Source organism: Carassius carassius, chromosome 48, assembly GCF_963082965.1.
Source record: "Carassius carassius chromosome 48, fCarCar2.1, whole genome shotgun sequence".
In the NCBI taxonomy this organism is placed as follows: domain Eukaryota; kingdom Metazoa; phylum Chordata; class Actinopteri; order Cypriniformes; family Cyprinidae; genus Carassius; species Carassius carassius.
This window is the reverse complement of record NC_081802.1, coordinates 11,048,718-11,064,742: the sequence shown is the minus strand read 5'-3', so window position 1 is coordinate 11,064,742 and position 16,025 is coordinate 11,048,718. Positions and strand designations below refer to the sequence as shown.

At 37.3% G+C, this 16,025-nt stretch overlaps 1 protein-coding gene and 1 long non-coding RNA gene across 4 annotated transcripts in view; both read left to right on the top strand.

The window, feature by feature from the left end:
• The first annotated feature begins 936 nt into the window (after positions 1 to 936).
• LOC132131912 (uncharacterized) lies at positions 937 to 1,609 on the top strand. The gene is made up of 3 exons (XR_009428970.1): positions 937 to 973; positions 1,128 to 1,196; positions 1,529 to 1,609. It is a non-coding gene; the product is annotated as an uncharacterized LOC132131912 (long non-coding RNA).
• Positions 1,610 to 2,672: 1,063 nt separating this feature from the next.
• The window catches only part of LOC132131409 (transducin-like enhancer protein 4), a 32,061-nt gene continuing 18,708 nt past the window's right edge, over positions 2,673 to 16,025 (top strand). For all 3 annotated transcript variants that reach the window (XM_059543423.1, XM_059543425.1, XM_059543424.1), the window contains exons 1-3: positions 2,673 to 3,271; positions 9,615 to 9,712; positions 10,824 to 10,887. In XM_059543423.1, coding sequence (XP_059399406.1) covers positions 3,248 to 3,271; positions 9,615 to 9,712; positions 10,824 to 10,887 — 186 coding nt within the window. In that variant the 5' untranslated portion in view covers positions 2,673 to 3,247. The remainder of the gene's footprint in view (positions 3,272 to 9,614; positions 9,713 to 10,823; positions 10,888 to 16,025) is intronic.

The following is a 16,025-nucleotide window of genomic DNA, read 5'->3' as shown; positions in this document are numbered from 1 at the left end:
TTTCATCTTAAAATTGTAGCAGATGTATCTATGTGGCTAATTCATGCGAATTCAGATGACCTCACTCATAAGATTTGTCTAGACCCCAGTGACGGGGTCATTAATTAGAGATCTGTACCTGTATGAGCTGTGTGTGTGTGTATATGTATATGTGTGTATATGTGTATATATGTATATGTGTATATGTGTATATATGTATATGTGTATATATGTATATGTGTATATGTATATGTGTATATATATATGTGTGTATATATATATGTGTGTATATATATATGTGTGTATATATATATGTGTGTATATATATATGTGTGTGTATATATATATATATATATATATATATATATATATATATATGAATGTCATTTGACAATAGATAGCCAAACGATATAGCCGAAAGAAAAGAAAAAAGTCCTGAGGTACCATATTAAAGATAAGATGGTAGTAACTCCCTTTGTTTTCCACAGAAGGAAAAAGTCAAACAGCTTTGTAACAGTATGACAGAGCCATGACAGAATTTTCATCTATTTAATAAGCAAGCCGCTCATTAATTTACAAGGTTATCAAAGAGCCACTATGACTCACCAAATAAAGAGAGGGTTTATTTGTTATTTCGCTTAATTGTTCAAGGCAGTCAACACTAGGTGCTACACGTTGCTCATTTGTCATAAGCAGTCATAGGCGAGCATTTATTCGGCGTGATTGGCAGCTGAAGGCGCGAGCGGCGGGAGGGTGGAATAATTGGAACTTCAATACCCACATTCCCTGTGGACTGTACACCGCCCTCCTCAGCGGCTGCAGCCAATCATCGGCATCGAATGCTGCGATTGGGCGGTTGCAGCCTCTGATGTCAAGAGCCAACGTGGGTCACTGCCAGTTTGATTGGCTAAAACAAATAAGACGCTATAGCCAATCGGAGAAGCACTGGAGAGTGTCCCGACAGCCGCGAAGTTTTAAGGTGGTCTGGGACAAGGTAAGGGGTCTGATTTACCTCGAGTTATTTGCTCTTTTGATATTTAAATAACGTATTTTATAGCTAAAACACATATAAATCAGTAGAATAAATTAAATTCAACGACTCTTTATATCTCTGTCCGTATTTGTGTTGTTTTCCCGCTTATGTTTAGGTTAACCACAGAATTTTGTTAAGAAAAGCTGTCAGGACATTCGCCAAACTTTGCCTTGAGATGTTTCTAGTAAAACTATTTATAAATGACTTCTTGTGTACAATATATAATTGTTTCTATTAGGAGTTGATGACATACAAGGAACTTTTATCACATTATTTGGAAACTTTTGGAGTCTCCATTGGTGCTGATTCAGATCAAATGTGAATCGGATGCTCAACTTGATTAATTGTTGTAAATGGTGTTTGTATTATGAATGACATAAATATATGTCTATTGATAGATGAATAATATGTCAAAATGTTAGAATAACTGTAAATAAAGTCAAGTGTAAATGCAGCTGTTGTGATACATGATCATACAGTTCGTCTTCCCCAGATTTTCCTGTTATCTTATTTCAGATTTTATGCCAAACTTGTTGACCCTTTCCTGGACACCATTATGCTGAAGCCCAACCAGTTCTGGGTAGATTAATGTCTCGTCTGTCATTTCCATGAAGTCTGTTTGTACTCAGCCAGATTCATTACGTACAAGTAAGAGTTGAAGGCAGAGAGATTTATGTGAATAAATACTTCTTCTCTAATCCGTGCAATGAGATACCAGCGATTAGGGCAATCCCTGACTGGAGAGGTGTCGCAGACAGAGGGATGACTAACAAGGGACGCGCGTCTGAGAGCAAGAGAATGATGAAGAGATGAGGATGATACTGATAGGGATGACTGGGTTATTAAAATGACTGAAATTAGCTGATGTGTATCTTCAGGCGCAAACAAGCGACGTGAACGTGCTCTGGATAAATTAAGGTCGTAAGTGTTGCAATTACCACTAATTTTGGCAGTTTATTTCTCAAAGGGCAGATAAATGCTTGTCTGTCAGAGGCAAATATGAGGTTGGAAACACGTGGTGCTTTCATGGAAATGCTGGCAAATTTAATAATTTCCTCATCTCTCTCGTTCTCTCTCTTTTTTCCACAGCCCCTGTTTTCTGATTTGTTTCTCCCTGAGGTTGCTCTTTCAAAGCTCAGGAGACTTAATTTAATCTCAGTTATGCTTCATTGAAGAATGAATTTAGGTAGCTAATCTCAGATAATTTGATCTTTGAAGAATCGGATGAGAGAGTTGATTGTTTCTGATGAGAAAAGAGTGCATATTGAAATCTTTGACATTTGATCCGCAGACATTTGTTGAGATCTGATCTAGAAGAGAGAGACACATGAGCTATTAATGGGGTAAGTGGGTCTTTTTATGTCAGTCAGAAAACATAAGCAGGCTATGAATCAAATCTCTTAGTTTGCCCTCTAAGAAAAACAGCTGGGAACATCGAATTCATGTTTTTTTTTGTATATGTGGTGATATGAAACTATCTGCCATTCAATGCAATGACATCAAGAAATCATGTATCATTGTTTGTATGCATGTATAGGTGTCTATTTCTGTCTCTATCTCTCTGTCTATCTATCCTCTATCTATCTCACCCGGTCCACCTTAAGTGCAGCTTGAGCAGGCTGTCATGTTTGTGTTGAAGCCAACAGGCACAATATATTACAGTCTAGGGCTTGCTGCTGAAAAGCCTGCTGGATCTTCCAGTGACCTGCCGTTCTTTCCTGCTTTCCTGTGTGTTTTTTTTCCCCCTTCTAGATTTAGATTAAAAACAAAGCCTGTTCCTCCTCCTCCTTGCCTTTTTAGACCTCAGCAAAGAAGCCCTGCAGTTTTGAGGTACTGTTACAAGGTTGTTACAAGACTCGAATGGAGGTACGTGTTTGTTTTTGTAGCTTGTTGGGGACATTTGCAGAAGGACAAGACTGGGGACAGCTGGACGTGATTCGTTGGAATTCCCTGCTCCTCCCGGTCTCCTGACCTGTCGGACTGAGAGCCGGACAGTAACAGAGTGGCACATCAGGGAATTCTGGAGGGAAATCCAGTCCCAAGTGTGAGTAAAGGGACCTGTTTTTAGAAGACCCCCTGGTCGGATACACTGACAGCCTTCTGCGGCTCGGAAAGAACAGAGCCGGGTTCCCAAACTCGATTTGGGGCTCTGTCCCCTGGTGGAGGGGGGACACGGGAGTACGGAGAGTCAGCGCATTGGTCATCAAACCCATAGCCGGCATCCCTCCGTTGATCATGTACCCGCAGGGTAGACACCCGGTAAGTGCTGCGCTCTCTTATTCTCCCACATCCTCGACAAATGGGACAGATGAAGCGATTGGGTGTAAGAGAGACGTCTCTTCAGACTTTCAGTTGCATGTATGCATATTCATCTTCACCCAGGTGTCTTCAAGAGCCAGTTGATAGAAAGTTGTGTGGGAGGAATCAAACACAATGTGTGTCTGTATTAGTTTGTGTAATAAACCTTTCTCAATGCCCCCTCTAATAGATGCCATAGTGCATTTGGTAAATCTAGAGGGGTTTAGATGTTATATATGTGTGTGTGTGTGTGTGTGTAGGTGGGGTTGGATAAGGCTAACTGAAATATTTGTTTATTTGTTAACTGTGGCCCGTCTTTAGTTTATTGATGTTTCTAGAATACAAAGAATCTACCGTGTATTGCAGCCTGTTTTAAATGTGGTTCAGCATGCAAGCCTAAACTTGTACTGTATGACAGCACAAGGCATCAGATGTGTTCATGAATGAATGAAATGTCCCTTGAGACTGATTTAGTGTGCATGTCCTATACTTGCCTCTTAGACTTCCAATGTAAGGGTGAGTTAAAAAATGTTAAAAGATTTAAAAAGTCAATTTAACCTTCTCCCTCACCTTTTTAGACTTCAGCGAAGAGGCCATTGGATGACATTATTAAGGAATAAATATAATAATATTATTAAAACGATTATACAATCATGTTCGAAGGTTCCCAGCCAGAGTGATTGAATGATATTATAATGATATGGTAAACAAACTCCAAAGGACTAGTGAAATCTGCAGCATGGTTTTATTTTTACCCTCATGGCCTGTGAAACATGACTCACACCTCTTCTTCTTCTGTAAATTATCAAGAAATCTCCATGTTCGTGAGAATTTCTGGTAAGGACAGTTTTTTTTTTAGCGGATCTAGTTCAGCTAAGCATCACTGTTACATTTGCTATCTGCATCTGTCGTTCCACGAAGAACCTTTAACATTCATAGAGCCTTTCTGTTGCATGAAAGTTTATTTTTAGTTGAAAAATGTTCTTTAGATTATTAAAATATTCTTCAAACTAAGAAATAAGGCTTTTTAAAGAACTGCTCACTGAAAAGTTCTTAAGGGGACCAAAAATGGTTATATTATAGTGTTCCTGTGGCTCAGTAGTAGAGCATTGCGTTAGCAGCGCAAAAGGTTGTGGGTTCGATTCCCTGGGAAAACATGTTAGGTAAAAATGTTAGCCTGAACTGTAAGTTGCTTTGGATAAAAGTGTCTGCTAAATGTATAAATTGAATATACAAAACTAGCTTTGCATTTTTTTCAAGCAATGTAAATGTCTCCGCATGATTCCGTTAATGTTTTACTAATCACATTGGTCCATCAGTAGTTTAGTTTGACAATTCATGCAGTACAAATCAGAGGAAGCCTGTCGGTGTGAAATGAGTGTGTCAGTCTGCAGTATCTGCCTGTTGAAAGGGTTAAGGCCTGATTTGCTAAGCAAACTGCATTGGGAGGACTGGTAATTGGTTCCACTGGATTTTTGTGGTTAGCGTTATCCTAAGCAGAGGGATTGGAAGGTGGAATGAGAGAAGCGTCAAAGTGCTCCATGCTTCTGAGCCAAAAACAATCACAATAAAAAAAGCCGGTCAGGGAAAGCTCATAATCCGCTGCAACCACACCTTCGGTTTCCGACTGTTATAGAACACAAACATCCAAGGTTGATCAAATGCACTTAACACATTGTTTTTAATCCTGAAGATGGAGAGTCTAGATGGTAGAACTGTCATTCAGTTAACGTTTAAGGGTGAGAAGTCCATAGATGTCATGTGTGAGGTGTGAGAAACGTGAACTCTTTACCGCAGGAGGTCTGTGGATATGTTGGACATGATGAGGAGTTTGAGAACCTGATACAAATGAGAGGCTGTAGTATGAGTCCATTAGCACTCGTAGCTCATGAGGCATCGGTTTGTTTGCACTATCACTAATAGTACCTGTGTTTGCACTGTGTGGATTTATGGGTGTTTTTATATGGATCCTGATGTCATGGTGAAGATGGAATATAGAGAAACCCCTGTTCAATACAGCTGTATTTAGCAGTATATATTACAATATGTCACCTTGCAAAAGATTTTTGCTTTTGGTGTGGACAGGCAAGTAACTTGAATGCTTGAAATTTGTGTTAAATGTAGTTTAAGGATTTTTCATTAATGTCTATTGTTTAGATAGGGACAGTAATTGTGAGGGATGTTTTATAAATCCTTATAACTACTGTGTACCTTTTCTTTTAGCATTACTTTTGAGGAAAACATATTTAGAGGAAAGATTGCATTTACTGCCCTCAGGAGTTTTCAGAATATAACAGAATATAATAACTCAGACATATATTCCAATTTATGTTTATTGAATTCTTTCAAAAATTTATTTATCTTGACCTTTAATGACTTTTTACAACTTGACATGACATGAAAAAGTAACAGTCCTTGGTTCATTTTGTTTCGATGTGATGAAAGCGCTTCAGTAAGAATAAGTAACCGCCAATTCATAAGTGTTTATAAAAAACAACTGACTCAGAAGAGCCTCTCATTTGGGAATCAGACTGCACTTATCATACTATGTTTCTGATTTACTGAAAATAACCACTGCATAAGATTCATTGTTTAGGAATCAGAATAGTTTTTTAGAATTTAGAATTTAGTTTCACAAAAAATAACTGTTAACACTTGTTTGGGAATCAGATTACTACGGTGACCAGGAGGTGACATGTTCAGTTCACTTAGTTTTGTCGTGGCCATGACATAATAACTCGTTGGAACATGATATGTTGTGGCCATAAGATATTAATTTATGGGAATGACATATTTACTCATGAGAATGTGTAGTGGCCAACAAGCTAACAACATATTTTTCTCATGGCCACAAGTTTAATGTGTAAACAAACCTGCATGACCATAGCTACCCGGGATTATCAAAAATGCATAAAACATTTTTATTAACATTAAACATTTAATTTAATATTTGTATATTTTATTATTATTATTATTATTATTACTTTAACTTATTAAGGCTATATTTATATATTTATGGTTGTATATGCTTATTTGGGGAAGTCGTGGCCTAGTGGTTAGAGAGTTTGACTCCTATCCTAGGGTTGTGGGTTCGAATCTCGGGCCGACAATACCACGACTGAGGTGCCCTTGAGCAAGGCACCGAACCCTGAACTGCTCCCCGGGCGCCGCAGCATAAATGGCTGCCAACTGCTCCGGTTGTGTGTGTGTGTGTGTGTGTGTGTGTGTTCAATCAGACTACATGGGTCAGACATTTTTTATTATAACTCCCGACTCGTGATATTCATTGTTTGAGAATTTAACTATACTAGTCACAGTGTGTTTGATTTACTTAAAAATGCATTTATTGAAAAAAACTAAAAGTAAAGAAAATCATTCAGTTTTGCTACCTAAAATGGCACTTAAAAACTGATGTGGTGGCCAAGCAGAAATTATAGCCTAATTTCTGGCCCAAAAAATGGTCCAACTTTCACATATGCTCTCTCAATGAGCTGGTGTGCTCTCCTTTGCTCATTTTTACTCACAGCCGTATTGTTTTAATAAATCTTTTTATTCTTGACACATTTGGATGTTAAACTTGGTTGCAGGTTTTCTTATATTCATACCTGTTTTATTATCAATATTAAGTGCTGGTCGGAAACACATATGAGGACCTTCTTTCTTTATCTATCATTTTCTTTCTTTCTTTAGTCTCAAACCATTGCTGATTTACTCTTTGAAGTATAAAAGCTGTTTTCTTTGACTGCCAATCCACGGATCCTAATCCAGTATTGGACAGCGATGGCTTTGCTCTGCCTCATAAAGCGAGCCATTCCAGATCTGCATTGTCTGTAAGTCGCAAGATAGTCCGAGTAGCCACATGACGTCCTGGCATTCATTGAGGTTTAAGATTGGGTAAAAGCCACAGAAATGATTGGAAATAGTGGAAGGACTTTCTTTCAGATTGTTTAATGAGGGTGTGACACCTAGTTCAAAGTGTTCCTGCTAAACCGAAGCACCTCAAAATGATTGTGTCTTGGGAATTTGAGGAGTTTGTGGATACACGGCATGACTTGGCAGGAAGGAAAGCTGTGTTTTTAGAGAGCGAGATCATACAGACTCACACATTCGCCCAGATCCCCCCAAGATCACACTGACACTTCTCGTCCTCCCTCTCTCTGGTGATCCTCATCAATTTGTGAGTCTTTGGGCACTAAATATTTCACCAGCAGATGATTATTTCATGGATGTCTCTATCCCCGTCTGTCTGCGAGGATGCGAGCGGAAAACAGCTCCGTAGACATCTCCATAGCTGTCGGCGCTCCTCTTTCAATGTCTTTCTCTTCTCCTTCAAGCAGATTTAAGTCACTGGGGTTTCCCCCTTGTTTATTTGCATAAACGTGAATGTGAAAGTGTGAATGTTTTTCCAAAATGTTCTGTCTCTTTGCAACCCAAAAATCAATGCAATGGTAACCAATTAGAACATTATATCCATGGCAACATCCTAGCAATGGTATAGCAACACCCTGGTAACCATCCACAACCCATGCTTCATGGTAGCAGGATTTGCACTGAAAACTGCACATTTCCTTCAAAAAATGTAAAAATCTAATGTTATTCATGGAATTCTTCTGTGTCTACATTATACTTTTATAAGATGTTTCCTGATTATATATTGTGGTGTTGTGAGAACCTACTATGGTCCTGTGAGTTCTTGCCCTGTGTGGTTGGTATTGCTTTCAGGACAGTTACTGTACACACACATACACACACACACACACACACACACGTTTGAATGAATGATGGTCAGAAGGGACATGACAACTGCCCCCTCTATCCACACACAAACACAGTGGTGTGTGTACTGAACTCATCCATTCAGCTGTGTATCTGCAGCTTAATTACTTGAAAGCTCACAGAGTGTCTGACCTCCACCAGTAGCCTAATTGAAATTTAATTGAATTTCGTTTGTCTAGACTAATTAAGCTCCTGAAAAGCGCCAGTCTTTAGCCACTCGCCGGTCACCGAGCTTCAGAGAGAAAACTGGAAGCCCGGAGAAGCATGGGACAATGGCGGCCATTTCAGGAAGCAGCAGACAGAATGGGATATGTGTTTAAAAATAGCAAAGGAAAGGACTCGGGTCTTAATGAGGAGAAGAGGTAGATAAAAATACAGTGGGATCAGATTAGAGCACACAGGTCTTGCTATTAGATGGGGCCCACGTGAAATTTGCATGTTTTCAGATGTGGATCGGGGGAAGTATGTGGATATGGTAAACATGGTAAAAATGCATAAATAGAATTGAGCCACGCTCTTATTTCAGTAATCTATGTGATTGATTCATTAGTCTTTTTGATTAACAAAAAAAAAAGAATCATTCAGAATCATTCATTCAGGAATCAACCTAAACTCTTTAGCTGTTTCCGAAATTGTATATTAAGTAGGTACTACTACTGCATAAAAACTAACTTTGTGACTTTAATAGTTTAATTGCTAAAAATAGTTAAATAAAACTATGCTCTGTATTGTATGAATGTGTGTACTTTGTCAAATTTGATGTGCTACATCTGTTATGTTGTCATAAGCTAGGATTCCATCCAAATGTAAAGCGAATCTTTTCAAAGCTCAAAGCTTTTTTTTTTTTATTAGGTGCGATTCCATCAAGTGACGGATGATGGTGGTAGTGGTAAGAAACCATCGCCGGAAAAAGTCAATTAGTCACGTGGGTTTAATGTTCGCTACATCAGAATTTATACAGTAAATGCTTTTCCATCTCCCATTATTCATATAAAAAAAAAATTCCCACAAGTCAAAAACCATTACAGGCTAGTGTAAAAACTTTTTTCTTTTCGAAATTAGGCGTTTCCTTCACTCGTTTCTGATGCGATACTTCAAAAAGCTCTTAAAAACAAAGTGATTGAAACAACCGCTACTGTGATTCTTAGCCATTTGCAGCTCCTCTCCTATGGCCTCATGGGATAGAAGTTTTGTAAAGCAAACATTTCATTTTGCTTTAATGATTCATTCTTGAGATTGGGAAGTGCAATCTATCTAGAGTTTGGGTTAAATCTTGTGAAAGCATTTTGCAGAATGAGGGTTACTATGAAACTGTAGAAGTGCTGTTGTTATATTTTTGTCCTCCCTCAACAAAAATGCATGTAGCGTTTGTAGTGAGGCCAAGATCAAAGGTAATGCCGTGGGAGCACTTTTTCAATTTTGTTTCAATGAGTCACTTTTGGTACATTAATTTAACCAGTCCAATCTTCCAGCACAGATGTATGGCGGTTTACTGATTAATAAGCCATCTCTTTCTCTCTCTTCTCAGGTACCTCTGCAGCCTGGACAGTCATTCAAGTTCACGGTGCTGGAGACTCTGGACCGCATTAAAGAGGAGTTCCAGTTCCTTCAGGCTCAGTACCACAGGTCAGATCATATGAGCTGATTAACTCCCTGTATCTGAAACACTTTTGATTATTTATGAATCTCTTCCTACAGGCTAATAACTGGCTGGATGTGTATTATACAGCATATTATACAGCAGTGTGACATCAACATTTTCATTTTATCCACTGAAATCTGTGTTGGGAATGACTAGAATTAGTGAGAACTGACTAAAACTGGTGATGCTGCTAATTTAACCACAGTTTCAAGTTAATTAGCAAACTATACGATAATCAAATAAGCTCTGCTGAACTGTCCTGTAATGCTGTAAATAGCATTCGAGAAGTTTGATTCATTTGAATGATTTGGTTTGTTGATTCTTTTAATTGAATCAGTTTGTGTTATTTCCACAGAGTGAATCAGTTTGTTCCTGTTTTTTTCTGATTTAAGTGAAATAATTCTTTCTTGTTCATTTAAGTGAGTTGGTTTGTTCTGATTCCTTGTGATTAAGTGGATTGAATCAGATTCAAGTCAGATTCAAGTCAATCAATTTGGTTTGATTTCTGCAAGTCAATTGTTTCTTCTGATTCATTTAAGTGGATTGATTCATTCTTATCATTTCAATGAATTGGTTTGCTTAGATTGTTGAATTTTTCTGATTACTTAAAGTGAGTTAGGTCATTCTGATTCATTCAAGTGAATCAGTATCCTTTAATTCATTTAATTTAATTGATTTAATCTTATTCATTAAAGTGTATTGGTTTCTTCTGATTCATTTAAGTAAACTGGTTTATTCTGATTATTTTATGTGTGTGTTAGCTCATTCTGATTCTTTTAAGGTAATTAGTTTATTTGATTCCTCTACGTGAGTTTAATCATTCTGATTCATTTTAGTGAATCAGATTGTCTTGAGTTTGTTATAATCATCAATCATCAAACGGTTTTGATTCTTGTAAGTACATTGGTTTGTCCTGTTTCAATTAATTTAACTGATTCGTTCTTATTCATCTATGTGATTCAGAAGTGTCAGACTTGGTTTCTGATACGTTGACAAGTGGTTAGCATCAAATTACCATCAATATTTGATTAACACATACAATGAATAAATTTCTACCATGTTTGTCATTCATATTTTTCTGCTGTGTTTTCACAGTCTCAAACTAGACTGTGAGAAGTTGGCCAGCGAGAAGACGGAGATGCAGCGCCACTATATCATGGTGAGCTTGTTCAACCCTAATATCGTCAGATCTGCAGTACGCTCCAGTAAATACAGCATCAAAGCCCATCTGTGTTTAAAAAGAGAGATTGTGTTTGATTTCATGTTACAGGGTGTTTGGTTAACCTGAGGACTCAGCAGGATTATGATAGGGGTTGGGGGAGATGAAAAAGTGAGGGAGAAGGAAGGGTGATATGCAAGAGAGACAAGAGATAGAAAAGAGAGAAACAAAGATCACAAGCATAGACTTGTAAATAATGAGAGGGAACAAGGATTCAGTGCTTGCAGAAAGCAGATAACCCAGAAGAGTATATTTAGCCTGCTAGACCTGCCATGTACACTAAGACTAGTTTCATCAGCCTTCCCCTTTGTTTTCATGCATTTATAGTTTACCACATTTTTCTATCTGCGTTCTTTGATAACTAGACCGGACTGCATGTTCTTCTCACCGCTCTTTAGTGAATGATTTATTTGTTGATGGGCATGAAATAGTTTTCAGAGCTCATTTGCGATGGTGCGTTAGTCTCCTGCCTAACAAAAACAAGAGAGCCAGTGAATTGGATGATATTCAAGTGTTAAAAGCTTTGTTCAGTGCCGTATCTCAGTGGTTGGCACACACACTCCTGATATTTTGAGCAATGCTGAAGGTCTTGTTATCTCTATCTCCACTATCTATCCAATAAAGCGAAACGCCCCCAGAGTTATTTTAAAAAACAAGTCGAGGTTGTGGCCTTTGTATTAATATGCTGAGCCATGATGCAGATTCAGAAGAAGTAGATTCAAATCTTTCTGGTATCTATTCAATAAAACAAAAGCGTATGATTACATAAAAAAAAAAAAAAACATTGTAGTGTAGTGTCCCTATGGAAGATTCAGGTTTGAATCTGGCTTGCGACAACCTGATCTCATTTCCTTAAAAATTATCAGTCCAATAAAGCAAAAATACATTGATTTGTTTGTATATGTTTTATATATTCATTTTAATTAATACTAATATTTTTCAATAATATAAATATATATTAAATAATAATATAAATAATAGAATCAACAAGACTGTGGCTAAAAAATTATTTCCAGCCAACGCCCAATAAAGCAATAATTAAATAAATGCATTTATTTTTTTGTTTTTATTTAATTATTTAGAACTATTTGTAATTATATTTAATTAATATTTATGTAAAGTCAATTTTAATAAATAAATAATAATTATATTTATTAATAATATAATGATCAATTAATGATAATAATATAAACAATAAAGCTAAGGCTCAAATAAATAAATAAATCATTTTGCATCTTGTTCAGTTTGGTGCCTTGGTTCTGATTAAACATGTAGCTCATAAATCTAAATCTGGCCTCATGGTTTAGTATATTTGTTGTAACATCCTAAATTATTATGCTCATTTGGAAGAAAGAGGTTTAAATCCGCTTCAGTAAATCATTGTCATTAACTATTAAATTCTAAATCCAGATTGTGGGTTGCCATATTTGTGTGTGTGTGTGTGTGTGTGTGTGTGTGTCCTGATGTGCCATCATGATCTAAACTTTAATGAGCGCCCATCTACATGATCACTCTGTGACCGTAGTGTGTAATCCAGACCCTGGGGCAGCAGAGGATGCAAAGGCTAATGCGCAGCTTTTGCAGTAACACCCCCGGCCCCAACTCAACCGTCTGATGCTCACTGCTCTGCTCCGAACATTACAGTCACAGATTGCCCTCGCTCCAGAGAGAGAGAACATAAGGAGAGATCAGCAGCAAAGACGAACGAGGAGAGTAAAAGAGTGAGTGAGTGAGTTAAAGAGAGAGAGAGTGGTGATTGAAACGCAGCAGTAAAAAAGAAGAAAGAGGAGGGGAAGATAAAGGCTGATAGAGTAGATGAAGAGGAGAAGAACTGACAGAGTGAGAGAGACGGTGTAAAGACGCAGCGGGAGACAGTAAGACGACGAAAAGATGAGGACAGAGAGAGAAAAACACAAGAAGGAGACAAAGAGGAGAAGGGGGAACCAGGAAGGCAGAAAGGATAAGACACATTTGAAAACTATTACTCCTTAGTAAGCTAAACGTTTGAGTGCTGCTATGTGTGTGAGGAAAAAGACCGAGTGCAGAGAATTTTAATTAAAAAAAAAGAAAGCACTAATGGATTGCTCCTGTTTTAAGAGAAACTTGTTGCTGCCCTGTGATGGAAAACCACCTTTATACTTCCAAACCAAACAAATCAAATTATAAAGCAAGCAGTAGTGCAGCAATACATTCATTTACTTTCACGTTTAACTCGCATTTAAAGCTACGGTACACAATTTCTGCTCCACTGGAGGCAGCAAAGCTAATTGGCAGTTTGCTTAAAGTCATTCTCTGATGCAAAAAAGAAAAGAAAAAAAGTTGGCACACCATGGCTTCAAAAACAATTTTCAAATGTGAAATATCTTTCAGCATTACATTTACTTTAGCAATTTCTGCTACTTTAGCATCACCAAAGCTAATTGCAAATAAATAAATAACATTTCTCAAAAGTTTTTAAAATTCAAGTTTAATTTACTTTCTGTTGAACTTTTAACTCTCATTTAAAGCCTCTGTACACAATTTCTGCTACATTAACAGCACCAAAGCAAATTGCAAAATATATATATATATAAAGTAAAGGTCCAAAACATTCTTGAACGAAATATCTACACAAGCTTGATTTCAAAGACGTGAGGTTCTGTTTACCTTCACCTAATTTATCCATCATGATAGGTTGGTCAAAACAACTCGGAGGAACATTTTATTGCTCAGAGTTGCTCTTTCATAGCTCACGAAACCTTTGCCGTTCTCATTTTTTGTACTCCATCTGCTCACATGTTTCTTGTAACTCTTTGTGAGACAATTGTTGACATGCTGTGAGAGTATAGAGCTATAAATTGAAGGTGCAGTATGTAGATTAGATCATTGTTATGAGAAATGTTTGAGGTTATATTGACATCTTGGAATTTTTGGGATGCCTCATGACTAATCTGACAAATCTGATCACAATTTTAAGACACTCAGATCATTGGTTTCACAATATACTTATTGATGATAACCATGATATGTAAAAAATGTAAATATCATTATCTTGTTGACACTGCATTTAAGATTAACATTGTAAATAATCCATAACATTGTAAACTATCTGGTCGACACAGTAGGTGGCGCTATTTCATTTTTACATTCCACTGCACAGCTTTTTGATTGTTTTTCTATGCAAACATGCTAGATCGAAATAAAAAGCAAGCCCCTCAAGGTAAAATAAGTAAAAAAAGAAAAATGTGAAACCTGTTTATTTTTTTCTATTCCACTGTCATAAGTTTCACATTTTTAAATGCAAAAATACATTCTGAGAGCTAGCTGTTGCCACCCATTATAAAATGGAAAAAAAAATTACTTTGGCCAAAGTAATTGTGTAGTGAAAATCTAGTATTTTGGCACTGCTAGTTGAGTTTATTTTTTATCTTTTCAATACTCTTTGAGAATACCATGTTTTTTTTTTTTTTTTTTGGTCATGAAAAAAATCTGAGAAGCAGGCGAAAGTCTCCATTTAATCTGATTGCATTCTAAGAGAAAGAATTGGACAGATATGAGAGCAAATGGGAGATATTATTAGTGTTGTTGTACACATTAATATTTGTTTGCATTAGTTTCAATAGTGTTTCCTAACAGAAAATTTCCATACTCCTTATACTTATTAACTAATTATTCAAGGTTTTATTCAGTTTGAAATTCAATTTGATAAAATGGCATTCTACTCTTTGCTTCATCTATAATTACGGTGATATGAATATGAATCACGGCTCTGGTTTTGTGTGGCTAATAACACACTCACAATTTTCTCCCGTCTGTCAGGAAACTTGCCAGGTAACTCGTAATTCAGTCTCTGATTCAAGAACAGCCGCCAACAGCACTGTCACTAACGACGCTCATGGCTTTCGTATTATATCTCTTTATTGTCTGTGGAAAAAAAGGAAGTATAATGAAATCCTTTATGATATGGTTCTTCGGTTTGAAATGATGAAGACTATAAATGTCTTAAAGCACACCTTCTCATGATTCTGTTATCATTTACTCATCCTCATGTCGTTCCAAACCTATATGACTGACTTTTAAATAGTGGTTGCGTGTCTTTCGTTTGTTGTCATATTATTCTTCAATTAAGACATTAAAAATGGTGAACTGTAGGAATTATTAAACAGAAATAAATGCTTAACTTCATTTTACTATTTAAGATTTCTGGAGTGTTATCTACGGGTACAAGTTTATATCAGAATCTCCTAATTATGAAACTTCCAACATCTATAAAAATCTAACTCACAGCTGTGATGTTAATATCTGCATACTGAAATTTGATTGTCTTGCATGCTGAAAGCCTAAAATCCTTTTTACCTTGACAAACTCTGGTATTTCTTACTGAAAATACAAATCTATTTAGTATTTCCTCTTGTGGAGCTCTTTTGGCAGTACAGAGGATGGCTATTTTTATATCGGTCGATTCAAATTGGGCTGTTTGGTGTAAAATGGGTTGCGGCAGATGTGATGAGCCTGAGAGACAAGCCCAATGGAAATTATATCTCATCAGTGTTGCCTGTCTGGTAATACTAGATCAGGATGAGCCAATCAATGTGTCTGAACTTAGAAGATGCATCCAGTACAGTGGAATGGACACACACACACACACACATACACACCTACAGAGATTTCGGCCAGATTCGAGTGACCAGCGAAAAAGCAGGATATGAGTACAAGCGACGGATGGCAAACAGCTGCCGGGTTGAACCAGGGGACACCCAGTACATATAGCCCTCGTTAGACCGCTGAGGACTAATACACACACACACACCGCGGCTGAGGCAGGAGGAGAGGCTCTGTTGAACCTCAGCCGCATTGAGCCCTGCTACATCCGCCACATGTCGCGCACAATCTGCTCTAGACAACACACACATACACTGACACACTCAAGGGATCACACACACACTCGCGCTGTAGAATGAGAATGCACATAACATTCGAGAGCTTATAGGCCTATAACAACGAGCCGCAGGAACAGGGAACAGAAAATTAAGCCATCACAAGCCGAAAGCGTGTTACTATCCGACCGCTATCCAGAATAACAACACACTCACACAAAA